The sequence below is a fragment of the Ochotona curzoniae genome, unplaced genomic scaffold, assembly GCF_017591425.1.
Source record: "Ochotona curzoniae isolate NIBS_2020 unplaced genomic scaffold, NIBS_Ocur_1.0 contig_1274, whole genome shotgun sequence".
NCBI lineage: Eukaryota > Metazoa > Chordata > Mammalia > Lagomorpha > Ochotonidae > Ochotona > Ochotona curzoniae.
Window position 1 is genome coordinate 4,283,958 of NW_024465023.1, and position 15,193 is coordinate 4,299,150.

Sequence of the window (15,193 nt, forward strand, 5' to 3'; positions counted from 1 at the left end):
CTCGACGGTGGACTCTTGCGAGTCAAAGTCAGAGGCTAGCTTATTCCAAAGCCCCTGTGCACCTGCAGCCCTTAAGTGTGGAGGCCCAGACTTCCTGTGATGACTTGGACCTGCGCTGCCTGCTGATCCTCTGATGCTGGTGGCAGTCCTCCAATATGTCTGTCATCAGTAACACTGGGAGGTGACACACATGCAGGTCGCGACGTCTGGTAAGAGAAAGACTCGGGGTGATGACTGGATTCTAGCACACCTATCACTTCAACTAGTCCATGCTTTTCCTCGCCACACTTTTAAAAATGGTAATGAAAAATGTGTCCCTCTCTTGGAAAGCCAGAGCTTCCCTATGGAGACAAAGTTTCTACTCAACACACTTTTCTCACTACTACATTGTTGAGGTGAGGGGGAACAAAGCATTTGCTATATGTACACAGACACACATACATACACACAGATGTGCTTGTTTTAATTTGAAAGGAGCAGTCTCAGAGAAAAGGAGAGAGAGAGAGAGAGAGAGAGAGATCCTTCATCTGCTAGGTCACTTCCCAAAGGGCCGCAATGGCTGGAGATGAGCCAATGCCAATCCAGGAGCTTCCTCCAGGTCTCCCACATGTGGGCAGAGGCCCAAGAGCTTGAGCCATCCTTCGCTGCTTTTCCAGGCCTTAGGAAAGGAGCTGGATCAGAAGTGCAGCAGTCGGGACACAAAACAGTGCCCAGATGGGATGCTGGCGCCACAGGGAGAGGTTTAGCCTACTACATCATGATGCCGGCACCACGTTTTCCAATTCTGAGTTGCTGCAGTGTGCATAAACATGCCTGTACAGTTCAGACGATATAGAAAAGCAAGCACCCACCTGCCCAGGGCCCAGGGTTGAGAAACAGATCATTGCCAGACTTCCAGAATACTGTCACAAAACACACCTTCTCACATAGTTGGCGTCATTTTCTGCACTTTGCAATAATCATTTGGGTGCCTTTCTGTATGGTGTGCTAGCTTTGGTATGTGTCCCTAAACAATGCCACTTTTGCAAAGTTATATAAATGGAGTCATGCTACATGGTTCCTTTTGCAGTGACTTCTTTCACGATATAAAATATTTGAGAGACGCATCCATGTTCTCTGTAGTAGCCGCAGGTACGTCCGTTGTCTCCATTGTGGAGTAGCACCATCGCAGTGTATGCTTACAGCAAAGTGATCACGGTGTGATCAGACCGGTCCATGCTGTGTGGACACAGGGGTGATTTCTCCTGTTTGCCTAGCCACATTTCTCTTGAAGCAGATGTGTACAAGTCTCTGTCTCCCTTGAGTACAGATCCAAGAATAGGATCACTGGGCCACACGATATGCACAGCTTCATCTGTGATAGACGGCGACAAACTGTCTTCTGTAGTGGTTGTGCCAGTTTCCAATACCACCAGGAGCACAGGAACTTTCATCTCTTCCACACATTCACCTACAACAAGTACTGCCAAGATATTCTTTTCAATCCACTGTGGGTGGGCGATACCCAAGGTGCTATTCAGCTTTGCTGCAATGTCATGTTCATGGGCCTTTCTGGTTGTCCTCTGCTGTGAAAGCCATGTTCACTCGGTGGTGTGACTCCTTTTGCTCGTCTACTTTTCATCTTGTGTGGCGTATAGACTTGCTGGCTTGGTTGTGCATTTTAAATAGCGCTCCATATGGGTGGCCAAAACTTTCCCTTGCTCTGCTGTTTGCATTTTTCACTTGCCTTGTGCTTCATTTTTGTACCGAAGACCTTGGTTATGGCCACACGTAGCATTCTTGGCCTTAAGGGTGACGTTTTTCTGCTTTCAGAAATATTTTCCTCGTTTGTTTTTAAGGAACATGGACCACAAAAATATCCTCTAGGGGCCTGCGTGGTGGGCTAGCAGCTAAAGTCCTCACCTTGAACGAGCCTGGATCCCAGATGGTTCTAATCCCGGCGGCCCCCGCTTCCTATCCAGCTCCCTGCCTGTGGCCTGGGAAGGCAGTCAAGGATGGCGCAAGGCCTTTGGACCCTGCACCTGCGTGGGAGACCCAGAAGAGCTCCTGGCTTCTGGCTTTGGATTGGCTCAGCATCGGCCGTTGTGCTCACTTGGGGAGTGAATCATTGGATGGAAGATCTTCCTCTCTGTCTCTCCTCTCTATGTATCTGACTTTGCAATCAAAATAAATAGATCTTTAAAAAATATCCTCTTCACTGTCTTTTGACATTCGTACGGCCTTGTCTTTCACAGGCATGTCTGAACACACTTGTAGTTGGTACTTGTTTGTGTGTAGTGTTGATTAAGAATGCATTTGTGAGCGCGCGTGTGTGTGACTCCCCTGCCCACAGTGAACCACAGAATGTGGAGTCTGCCCTTTTCCAGGTGATTTAGGGTGCCCCGCGTGCCAGCATTCAAGAGGCTACAGCGCTGTGGGCTCCCTTGCATGCTCTTTATTAAGGGCTGTGGCCCACGTATCTGTCCAACGGACCACACTGTCTTTGCTACTGCAGAGCTAGAGTCAATCCTGGTATTTGGGGAAGGCAAATCAGCCCTGCCTTGGGCTTTCGATGTGTCTTGGCGATTTGGGGCCCATTGCAATTCTTTTCAGATAAGAAATTCATCAAGACATATTTGATTAAAACTTTATTTGGGGTTCAAATGATCATTGTGCTGATGCTTTAGGTTGGAGTTCATTTCCACACTGAACATGACTGTGGCCTGGCTTTTCTTTAAGTAAGGATTTCTTTAATGTGCCTCAATAACATCTTATCTTTTGCCCATACTATGCTTTTCTGATACTAGGTACTTCACACTTTATAGAAGCTATATTTGAAATTGTCATTTTCTATATAGGCTGCTGGCAAATAGAGAGCAATTGAGCTTTTTTTTTTTTTTAAGAATTATTTATTTTTTTGGAAAGGCAGATACACAGAGAGGAGGATAGACAGAGAGGAGGATCCTCCGTCCGATGTTTCAGTCCCCAAGCAGCCTCGACGGCTGGAGCTGAGCTGGTCCGAAGCCAGGAGCCCGGAGCCTCCTTCGTGTCTCCCACACGTGTGCAGGGTCCCACGGCTTTGGGCCGTCCTCGACTGCTTTCCCAGGCCCCAGGCAGGGAGCTGGATGGGAAGGGGGGCTTCATGAGACTTTGTGTGCCTGTGCTTTCATAAAAATTCAAGAGCACTCACACATAGGTTATTGTATATTAATGTTTTACATTCAAGTTAGATTGATCTTACCTTGCAACTCAGAGCCTTGTTGAGTACACAAAATGACTGGATTCAACCTGAGACCCTGTCAGATTGATCGGGGTGGCTGACTAGGTGGCATACTGTTATAACCGCAGGGTAAAGATGGCCTCTGTGTACTGGCCCTTATGTTGCTAACTTTTCCACAGCAGGCTAGGGTGATTAGCTCACACACTGCTAGCATCAGACTCTATTTTTTTCACACATGCAGCTGTCCTAAATATAGCTCTAGTAAGCATATTTATAGGTTGTTAGAGTTTACCTGCTTTTCATACCTCACAAGACTGCATCCAACATCTGCTAGTCAGTTATGGCAAACCCAGAGGCTATATTTAAAAAAAAAAAAAAAACAATAATAAAGGATCCTATGTCACTGTTTGTCTTCAGAGCTTAGTCACCAGTAGATTGCTCCACTTACCCATGACCCACATCACTCAAGCAACTAAGTTTCTCTCCTATATCCCTGCCCTTCAGGAATTTGCTTCTCCTTTCCCCCCTCTGGGTGATAGACCCTTGCTGGAAGTTCCTATTCTGAGAGAAGCTCTCTCTCCAGCAACCTTTCAAAGCACGCCCCTAAATAAAGCTTACTGGGTGCTACTGCCATCCTGTGGTCCCTTCTCTTTGATCACCCCTAAAATTTTGGAATCCTCTCCCCTCCCCCTGCCTTTCCCCTACATTGATGATGGGGAAGATTGGATCTAGGTCAAGTTGGCATTGTCTACTCAGTCAGTAGGACAGTCAATTTGCCATCGGTGATGGACAGTCTCAAGTCATGGGGCAGTTGCTCACTGTTGTACTGCATGATATGCTTTTGCCGTCTCCCACAGTGGCTTATTGACCAGGCCAAGCAGTAGCGCTGGTCACTGCCAGTAATTTAGGGAAGCCAAAGCACTACATGCGATCTTGGGATAGGGGCACTAAGCTTCCAGGAGCCTACACTGCAAGTTTAACTTGCAGATTCCTGGGGAGGAGATGTGATCGAAAAGAAAACTTAGTAAAACAATGGTTGAGACACAAGTCAGAATTAGATCATGTCTGAGAGCAGAGAGCTCAAGGAGGCTAACAAGGCGCCTTGGTCAAAGCGCTATTGAAATAGGGAATAGATAAGGAGTACTCTCTGTCCTTGGTTAGCTGAATAGACAGAGCACAGATGTTGACCCGTCATCAAGGCAAGCACGAAAGCACATCCAAGCACTCACTGGGGGCAGGAGTGCACGGTGGGTGAGAGGCCTGCTGCCTCCTCTCTCCTGGAGCCTCTTCTCAACAGGATGTCACAGGCCTCTGCTATCCCAGCTATCCTGTTCGATGCATTCCAGTACTACACCAGGAGCAGCCAATCTGTGTTTCTCATCCCGTGTTGTGATCAACAGAGCGGCACCACCAATCGGAAAAAGCTTTCTTTTCAGGGGCAATGCTTACCCCATGGATTGCATTATCTCATGCAGAGGCATGCAGAATATGTCACATGACCTAGACACTGATTGCCTCCTATGGTTGCTCATGAGAGACTTGCAAATGTTCGAGGCAGAACCCACCACCTTGGCCCTATAGAACCTTCATGGCATCCTCATCATGATGATCTAGTTTGCCCTGTACAATACAATTGCACTAAGCTTTCCATTTTGAGACAGGTTGGAACATGTGCAAATGCTATTAGATCTTGTTGTACTTGGGCTACTTCCTATAACAGCTGAAAACCTAAGTAGATGGGCCAGCGGTGTGGCCTAGCGGCAAAGTCCTCGCCTTGAACGCGCCAGCATCACAAATGGACGCTGGTTCTGATCCCGGCAGCTCCACTTCCGATCGAGCTCCGTGCTTGTGGCCTGGGAAAGCAGTCGAGGATGGCCAAAACCTTGGGGCCCTGCACCTGTGTGGGATACCCAGAAGAATTTCCTGGCTCCTGGCTTCGGATGTGCATAACATCGGCCGTTGCGCTCACTTGGGGAGTGAAACATTGGATGGAAGATCTTCCTCTCTGTCTCTCCTCCTCTCTGTATACCTGACTTCCCAATAAATAAATAAATCTTAAAAAGAAAAAAAAAAACCTAAGTAGAAAGGCGAGCAGGTTTCTGATGTATTTGCTGATGGTTCATGAGATTTCATTCATCTGGGATCTTGGAGTGAACAGATGTGGTTCCTTTGCCTGCTGGATTTATTACACTGATCAAAATTCTGGTTTTAATAACCTTGAATGTTGCATGTGACAAACTGAATGCTATTAAAGAAAATTATAATAGGTTTGATGTTTAGAACAGATACATTCTTACTCTGCTTTACCTATCAAAAGCCTCCTTAACATTCTGTGTTCTAACTATGTAAAAGTATTACTTTTAACCTGAAATCACTTATCACATTCTTTCCATTTTTGCTGTTTCTTATAAACATAGAGGCTTGCTTCAGTCCAGTTTTCATCATTCTGTAAAGATCACTGTATTGGTCATATTGTGCAGTTCATGTTGAAATATCAATTGGCATCTGTTATTAGTATTAATGCCCAGGTCTTTAGTGCCATTGGTATTATCATTATTGCTGCTTAGTTCTTGACGTTTGGTGTGATCATTGTTTCAGCTGATTTCTTCATTAATCCATGATGAAGAAGGGTTATTTACTTTGAGCAGATCATCTCACTTTAGTGATTTGCTCTAGGTTGACTTCGTACTTCAATGACCTCTATTGCTGATCCTTTCCCGAATTCATTACTAAGTTGGGCAGAATGTGCAACAGTGATTTTCTAATCTTGTAAGTCCTTCCATATAATAACTGTTAGTATTCTGTCAAAAATTAAAGCTGGGGTAGCATTGTATAGTGCAAAAAGCTACACCTGCAAAGTCATCAGCCCATATACGCACGTGTCCATGTCCTGGCTGCTCCATATCCCATCCAGCTCCCTATAATGACCTGAGCAGAAGATGCTGCAAAATTCAGGGTCCCTACTACTCATGTGAGAGACCGGATGGAACTTGCGGCTCCTGGTGTTGGTCTGGTACTGTGGAGTGACTCACTAGAGAAATTAACAGTTCATAGGCCTCTCTTTCTCTCTCTAATTTTAAAAACAAATCTATTTTAAAAATTAAAGCTAAATCAATTTTTTCACAAAAACAAAAATAAAAAACCCACCACCAAACAATATATATATATTCCATTTTACTTTTTCTCTTGAATTTGGGTAATGCTATAGACTATGGGTGTATGTTCTTCCAATCACTCACAAACAAGGCACTCTTTTTTGTTTTAAAATTACATTAAACTTTATTAAAAGCTGTAAGACTACCTCTGTGGCCTTTTACCTGATCGCGTGCCTGGTAGAGTATTTCATTGATTCCTAGCATGAGTCTTTTCTTATTGTTTGCATAGTTGAGAAGGGCATATGCCCATGTAGACCACTAATTAGGATGGGGAAAGTCGAGTCATGGGAGAAAGTGGGTGGAACAAATACTTCCAGTTTTCCCTCCTATATCAGGGAGGCAGAGGGGAAACTGGGAGAGGGCTGCTGCCAGCAGTCAACCCACATCAATACCCGGGGCTGTGGTCAGCCAGTTGATGTCATTCCAGGATCTTTATCTCTGATTGCAGTGGCCTGGTCCATGGTAGTCCTTCAGAAGGCATTCCTCACCTATAAACTACTCCCTCAAGATTCCCCACCCCCCACCACACACACACACACACACACACACACACACACACACACACACACACACATATCTCCAAACTCCCCTCCCTGGGAAATCCAATGCCTTCACATCCAAGGCCACGCAGCACGGCCCTGAGCCTTGGTCTTTCAGCAGCCTAGTACAATCTGATTCAAATGCAATTTTTAGTTCCCATAGCATACGAACAAAATCAATCAGTAATCCAAAGAAATTGGCTTAGTTTGCTGAAAATACTTTAACTACAACATCCAGAATATGATGTTGTTGTCATTCATTTTTTTCCTTTTTTATTGCGTAGAAGTTTTAAATATATTTTAAATAAGCAATGTCATATTCATATCTCATTTAAAATTGATGGTATAAAGTGTATCAATTTTTGTGTATGTAAAATACATTTGACTTACATAGCTACAATGTGTAACAATATTTTTGCTTATTTTTTTTTAGAATACTTCTCACTTCACAATATATCCCAACAGAGACACACGGTAAAATATGTTTAAAAATTTCCTTTTTTTAATATTTAAAAGGCAGAGATACATATACACAGAGATCTCAGAGCAGCTGGAGGACTCCTTAAATACTTGCGAGAGTCAGCGCTGGGTCTCCGTCTGGGTCTCTACATGAAGGGAACAGAACAAATTGCTGAAGTTAACACCTGCTACCTCTTCAGGGTGTGTATTAAGAAAAAGCTGGAATTGGGAGAAAACCCAGGTTCCGATTCTATCTACTTCCAGGCACTCTGTTATAACACGAAGACACACCAAGTGGTGCCTTAAACATTGGCACAAGCATCTGACCCCTAAACATTTTCTTGAGTCATTCCCTTACACGTGAAATACATTGTCAGTTTAGTGTACTTGTGAGCTTCTTTGGGCTGTGTTAGATAGAATATGATTCCTTTATCATTTATTTATACAGTTCAAATATATAAAGCATTCTCATTGGTATAGAATAATTCTTGCTTTAAAAGTTATTCTCATTAATGTAAAGAAGAGCCAATACAGTTGAATTCAGAGGCCTCTGCCACAATGAAAAGCCAGAAGAGAAGAAGGACCCAATTTTTGGGAGATTGGCATTAGGAAAACTTCAGTAAAGAGCTATGGGGAGGGCCCAGCGTGGTGAGCTAGTGGCTAAAGTCCTTGCCTTCAACGGGCTGGGATCCCATATGGGTGCCGCTTCTGATCCTGGTGGCCCCACCTCCCATCCAACTCCCTACTTATGGCCTGGGAAAGCAGCTGAGGACGGCCCAGAGCCTTGGAACCCTGCACCCGTGTGGGAGACCCGGAAGAGGCTCCTGGCTCCTGGCACTGGATCGGTTCAGCTCTGACTGTTGTGGTCACCTGGGAAGTGAATCATCGGACGGAAGATCTTCCTCTCTGTCTCTCCTCCTCTCTGTATATCTGGCTTGGCAATAAAATAAAAATAAATCTTAAAAAAAAGAATTATTGGTAACTCTAGCATGGAGCCTCTAAAAGAAGGCAGAGAGGGAGGGAAAAGTATACCACAGATCTTATCCTGGCTCTCATGCTGCTGGGAAACATGAAGGAGACAGTCCAGGAACCCATGATCTTTGAACACTGACAATCCTAAGCACACACTACAATTTTTACAGTACTCACTGCTTTTAAATCCAGAATGGAATGGTTACCAGGATCTGAGTGACTGCTTTGAAACATCCACCCACATTGCCCTCCTGCACCGCCAAAGTCCCAGACATGAACTGATGGGGTACACCTGCTGCTAAACACAATTGTGTCTTGGGGGATATCAAGCAGCCTTATCAGTGCCACACGTCCTCTGCGTCTGAGCCACGGCACTTCACAGGGTAAAGAGAAACCCCCTCCATGCTCATGAGAGCAAGGAAGAATCCATTGTTAGTCTCTCAGGGCACAGTGCTAGTGGCAAGCAATAAAGAGAACCATACCAACGGAATCACTAATTCTTAGTGAAGTTCTGGGTGACCATGGAGTAAGATCTACTGAACAGCAGACTGTCCCAATATTGCCCTTCCTGACCTTGTGAAACAGAGTGCTCCCTTGTATGTCACGCAGCTCTGGGCCTGTGGCTGTTGGTGCTGCAACCCCTGGAGTAACTTACATTAACTGTTGTGACATGGAGAGCCCTGCATTCACTCTTCTTCTTTAGAATGGGGACTGGCACTTCACAATCTCCAGCATAACCTACACTTGACTTGAGGCCTAAGTAAAGACAACACTGCATCTTACAGCTCTGAGATTGTGACTTTGTTTTTGTAAAACCCAGGGACAACTGTTTAATCAGCTGGTCTGAAACCAGGAGCCAGGTGCCTCTTCCAGGTCTCCCGCATGGGTGCAGGGTCCAAGGCTTTGGGCCGTCCTCTACTGCTTTCCCAGGCCTCAAGCAGGGAGCCGGATGGGAAGTGGAACAGCTGGAATATGAACCAGTGCCCATATGACATCCTAGCACATTGTAAGTTGAGGGCTTTAGTCACCAGGCAACTGCGCCGGGCTCTACTGTTTTAAAATTTTAACCAATCCTGAACTCCAAATTTTAAAATCTTAGAAATTTTAAAGATGAGGAGTTGAAATATGAAAAAAAAATCCTCTGAATAAAACAGTTTTGACTATGGCATTCTAATAACCTTTGATATTCCCTGCAAACATGCCCAATGGTTCAAATGATATGGCTACCCCATCTTTCTGAGGTGTCCTACTCAGTGTCACCGAGAAGTAAGAGTTGACAGCAGCAATAGAAGAATACGATGCTCACACTCCGTACTTTCCAGAACTTACTGGATTGTTGTTCCACATAGAATTTCTCACAAACTTAAGACATCAGTAATCCTGTGACTAATTAGGTAAAATTCACTAACTTGAGTAGCTGACCCTTCAAATGGTGCCGATTCACTTCGTTATGGTTCACTCCAGTTAATGTTTCATTTTCTCTGTTTTCTGCATGAATTGACCTCTATTGTCAGCAGATGTTAACCACAATCATTAGGCGATGTCAAATGATAAGTGCACTAATTTCACTAGAAAGCTGGGAAAGGAAGCTTCAGAAATATGTCTCTTTTTCTCTCTCTGTCTCTATCTCTAAAGCTCTCCTCCTTTCTAACAAAGAAAATAAATCCTTGGACTAATGGGGCCAATTTATCAAAGTACCAGTATGAGTCCCAGATGTTTTGCTTCTGATCCATGTCCCATTTGCAAAACAACAACAACAAAACCCACAAAAAACCACATATATATGTACACAAACACATGCAAAGAAACAGTAAAATAAATTCTAAATGTCAGAGAAGACAGACCATGAAGTAAACTAAAAATCCACTAAATCATATAGTATATAATCTACAAATCTGACATGATTTGAATATTTAATGCCGTGCGTTGTGAAGTCTATAGCGGAATAGTTAACCTCGGGTTTTACTTGATGACTCGTGCCCCTCATGTTACATTGTCACAATCCAAACCACATTCACACCACAGTTTCTGCAAGGAAGAGAACTTTATTTTGTCTCAATGTCAGTTTTCGTAGAACTCATCTAGCAATTTACTTTCAGCTCCTAAGAGGTACAGTCCCATTTCAATTTAGAACTTGCTGTTGATGGTAAATGAAAACAAATTGCCAGCCTCATTCACTGTCCAGCTTGACAGATATTTTCTTGCAATTAAAGTTTGTCTTCACACCAACACATGAACAGTAGATAGTTGTGAGGTTACCAGTTCTTTGCATTGTGTTCCCATTTCTGCCATTAAATGAAATTATTAAATAAGCATTTCACATCAGCATGTTGGTATATTCAACCTGATGAGATCAGTTGCCCGTATTTTCCAGCGGCAGAAACAGGAAGTTGCAGAATATATATAACGGGAAGTTCAGAACTACACCATCCAGCCTCATTATCACTTGCTCTTCATCGTTTTTAAAGGTCAGGATTTTATAACCAGTCGTCTTGCTGAAGCATATTTTCCCACAAGAGTCGAAACACACCAAGGTTAACCGGCACACAATATTTCGTAGAAACTGTGTACAGGCGGGACCTTCACATTTCTGACCGAATGTATTTTGCTTGAAAAGTATGTAGTGACTGCTAAAGATGACGTGTAACGGGAGGCCAAAGGTGTAACCTGACCACTTCCAAGAGAACCTTCCAGCCTTGATGATCCTTTTACCACACCTCATGCTGTATCGTTCAAGTTCTGTTGCATTAATGCACCGAGGCCAAATGGCTGTGCATTGCTGTGCCCGCAGCAGGGTGAGCCACTGCTGTTTGTAAACACATGATAACCACTCCGGAGGTATCACGTTATCCTGCTCAATAACTGCTGTGGCAGTCAGGTCACAGATGATATGCTGAAATCTCAACGACTTAAACACCGGTTGAAATATCATGCCTTCATTTGTTTCGAGAAAGGTGATGTTCCCCGCTTGTTTCGTGTGTCTGGAAAGCCAGATGTTAGCACTAACTAAAAGTTGTCTCATTGAGCCTTTCCAAGCTAGGTTGAAGCGAAGGAACATCCATTCTTTCAGCGTGGTGTATACATCCATTTCCTTTTGCATTACTAATAAATTCGAGGAAGAGATGAGCAAATTCATGAGCTCGAGATCGATTTCCTTGTAGAGCTCCACACTTGGGTGTACCATTAAATTGTGAAGAAGCCATTCAAAGCAGCAACTCTTCACAAGATCTAGCCCGTACCTTTCAGCTGCCACATAGTAACCACACACAGTTTTCACATTAATCGTTTCCCTCATTGTCTTAGCACACTGCTGAATTGAATCCTCTACCTGAAGCAGCTTTGCAGCTGCCAAAACCCTTGGAACGTCAAGGGGCTCCACGGAGACCTCGTCATGCCTGTATAATGAGCCCAGCACAAAGTGCAAAGAGTGCACGTCCACGTTGTCGTCAGAAATCTCCAAATCAATAATACCATCGTGTGAGTCTTCTGAAAGACCTCCGATTATACCAGCGAAATAAGCCGACTGGCATAAGAACGTTTTGTGTAAGCACCATACTTTGCCCAGAGCCTGGACTTTAATATCACTGCCTTCCCCATTCAGAAACAAAGTATGGTAAGCGTACTTGGATATGACCTTCATTCTTTTCCCGTAGCTGGGGCTGAAGACGCCAGGGCTCTGTGCGCGCTTCCGACTGCCCGACGCCTGGCTGGGGCCTGCCTCTTCATCGTGCCGTTCCGGATTTGCCGTTTCTGTTTCCCTCCATGGCAAAAGCCGACTGCCCAAGTGTCCCATAGGTCAGGGCTCCCGGCACCCTCAGAAGGAATTCACGCAGGGAACTCCTGGCGCTAGCATCGCTGTGGCCTGCCACCACTGCCTCGGCCCAAGACTCTTTGGACGCGTTGACGCAATGCCGAACGTCACAGAGGAAGGCCACGTTGTTCCTGGTGTCCTCGCCCCTCCTGCCCTGCACCCCCGCCCACTGCCCACTGTGCCCTGAGCCCCTTGCTTTTCCCGCCACGTGGAACCTTCAGGATTTCCCTCCAAATTACGTTTCTTAAAGGGAAATGACCTACTCACTGACTTTTAGGTCTCTGGTAAGGAATGTGCACATCCGCATTCTGGTACTGGCAAGGATGAGCTGTCACGGGTACGGAATCTAATCCGTTACCAAGAGCTCTTAGAGATGCAAAATGTGAAAACAGTATCACATTATTATGCCACTATTAAAAAAACCCAAGATTTATTTATTTACATTGCAAAGTCAGATATACAGAGAGGAGGAGAGACAGAAAGGAAGATCTTCGGTCCACTGATACAGTCCGCAAGTGGCTGCAACAGCCAGAGCTGAGCCGATCCAAAGCCAGGATCCCAACCTCTTCCGGGTCTTCCATGCAGGTGCAGGGTCCCAAGGCTTTGGGCTGTCCTCAACTGTTCTCCCAGTCCACAAGCAGGGAGCTGGATATCAAGTGGTATGTCCTTCACAAAATTTTATATAAAAAATAAATTGCATTGTGCCTGGAAATGATCATATCTTGAAGTAATAGAATATCACAGAAAACACATGCATCACACACACCATCAGAAAAAGACACATGCATATCGAGATAATACTGAATGCGGCATCCACCATCGACCGCGGGTCATGCATAGATGTTGGCCTTACGCACAGTGTCAGAACAAAGCCCAGGGAGGGATGGCTGCATGTTTGGGATCCTGCTTAAATGCAGTTTGTGTGAAGCTTGCTTTTTCTTGTCTAGTGCAAGGTTTTGACAATCTCACAAGGTCGTGCGATGCTTCCCAACTCCAAACTCTCAAAGTAACATGCAGAACAAAGAAAAACGAATTTCTAGAATTTTTTTGCTGAATGATTTAATTAAAATTTCATTATCTTGGAATTCCAGCAAGTGTCTGGTGGGAGTTCCTTAGATATTTGTGGAAGTGATAAACATATATTTTGCCCAAATACTCGTTGATTTGTATGTATAAATATTTTCATCATTAACTTCAAATTTGCAAAGAATTGTTAGACAATATTAAAAGTTCCAATACACCCCACAACTCATTTCCCCAATAATAACATATATTTATCACAGCGAATGAACTGTAATGAGCTTCTCATATTTTTTATGGGGAAACCCGAAAAGTATTAATATAAATAGAATAGATTACATGCATTCCATAGGTACAATTCAAAGAAAACAACCGTACTTCCCCCAAGTTCTTCCAATCTCAATTCTCTCTCCCCTTTTAACCTGTAGAAATCAAAATTCTATGTGCAATTTTTTTGTTTTTTAGTTTTATCTCCTAGATATATGGTAGAACATATGGTATATATTTTTTTCATTTTCTCTATATGATGTCCTCCAGTTCTATCTACTTTTCTGCAAATGACAGGATTTAATTCACACTTATAATTGAATTAAAAGCCATGTGTATTTATAGAATACTTTCTTTACTCATTTCATGATGATCATCTTTGTTGTTTCTAATGGATACTCTAAACCAATATTGCTAAAAGGGCTCGTGTCCTGGTGTCAGGCTAACCTTCCACCTGTGGCTCCAGCATTCCATATGGGCACTTGCTCGAGTCCCAGCGGATCCACTTTTAATCCAGTTCCCTGCTAATGAACTGGGAAGACAGTGGGAGATGACTCAAATCCTTGGGCCTCTGCACCTGTGTGGGAGACTTGAAGGACTCTCCCGGCTCTTGGCTTTGGACAAACTTTGGCCATTGGAGCCATTTGTGGAGTGAACCAGCAGATGGAAGACCCTCTTTGTGTCTGCTTCTTCCCCTGCAACTCTGCCTTTCAAGCAAAACTAAACTTTGTAAATTAGTGAATCAGTAATGCTGCTATACACATGATGGAGCTGACGGATCTCTTCCATAAAATGAGTTCATCATGCCCTATGTGTGTTTATCCAGAGTGTGAGTGTGGCAGTTCCATTTAGTTTAGACTAAATTGAAATTTAAATTACCTTCTAAATTTATATTCAAAGACAGATTTCATGTATCTCACATGCACTGTTTAAGAACAGATGGATACTGCCCACTCCACTCTTTCCCTCCTTCATTCCCATGCTTCCTGTTTGTTTCTGATTTTTCTTGCAATTTTATAACATACTTTCCATTTATTTTAATCAGAAGCTTCACCCTACAATAAATACAGACTTCCACAAGAAGTCAATAGAAAAACCACTGTTCCATAGCATAGACCAAGTTGTAAACAGCAATCAAGTCGCAAAACGTCAATTTTGCAAAACATATATGTTCATATACACATATATGTGCGTATTAGGTTGATCAGAGCAGGTTGTTGGCCTGAGGCAGAGTGAGAGTGTGTCCATAATGGATCAACCAAGTCTTTTCTTCGCAGGAATGTCTGGAATGCCCTACAGGAACCATCCCCCAAAGCTTGCCTCAGCCCCCCATGATGAGTGCCCTGCTCCACAGGTCCCTGCTCCAGGTCACTCACATGTGCAAACTGAGGAGTTGCTGCCTTCTCCCACCCCACCCCCGCCATACCTAAGATGTATAAAAGGCCAGTGCTGTATGCCCTGGGCAGCCATTTCCCTCCCGCAGGCACCCAGTTCCCTCCCGTGGGCACCCAGACATGTGAAAGTGGTCCTGCGTTGTCTCCAAACAGGGTGCATTCTGGCAGACTCTCTCCTAATGAAACACTTTACCTAAACTAAAAGCTTCCCTCACTTCCAATTGCATCTGAACCTAACTACATATGTGTGTGTGTTTGTACATACATACATAAAATAAAAGGCCTGATATAAAGGACTCCATATTGAGCTGGACTCCCCCTTAGGCAATATACCCCCACACTCATGAGACTGCAGCCCAGCCAAGAAAAACATCCCA

At 44.1% G+C, this 15,193-nt stretch overlaps 1 protein-coding gene across 1 annotated transcript; it reads right to left on the reverse strand.

The window, feature by feature from the left end:
• Positions 1-10,355: 10,355 nt before the first annotated feature.
• Positions 10,356-12,117, reverse strand: LOC121171136 (germ cell-less protein-like 2). The gene has a single exon (XM_041002638.1). The coding sequence runs from the start codon at positions 12,115-12,117 to the stop codon at positions 10,678-10,680; it is 1,440 nt and encodes a 479-aa protein (XP_040858572.1). The 3' UTR covers positions 10,356-10,677.
• Between the last annotated feature and the right edge of the window lie 3,076 nt (positions 12,118-15,193).

What these genes read in the sequence shown, in the direction of transcription:
- LOC121171136 (XM_041002638.1), bottom strand. Translation starts at nt 12,117, where the DNA reads ATGGGACACTTGGGCAGTCGGCTTTTGCCATGGAGGGAAACAGAAACG.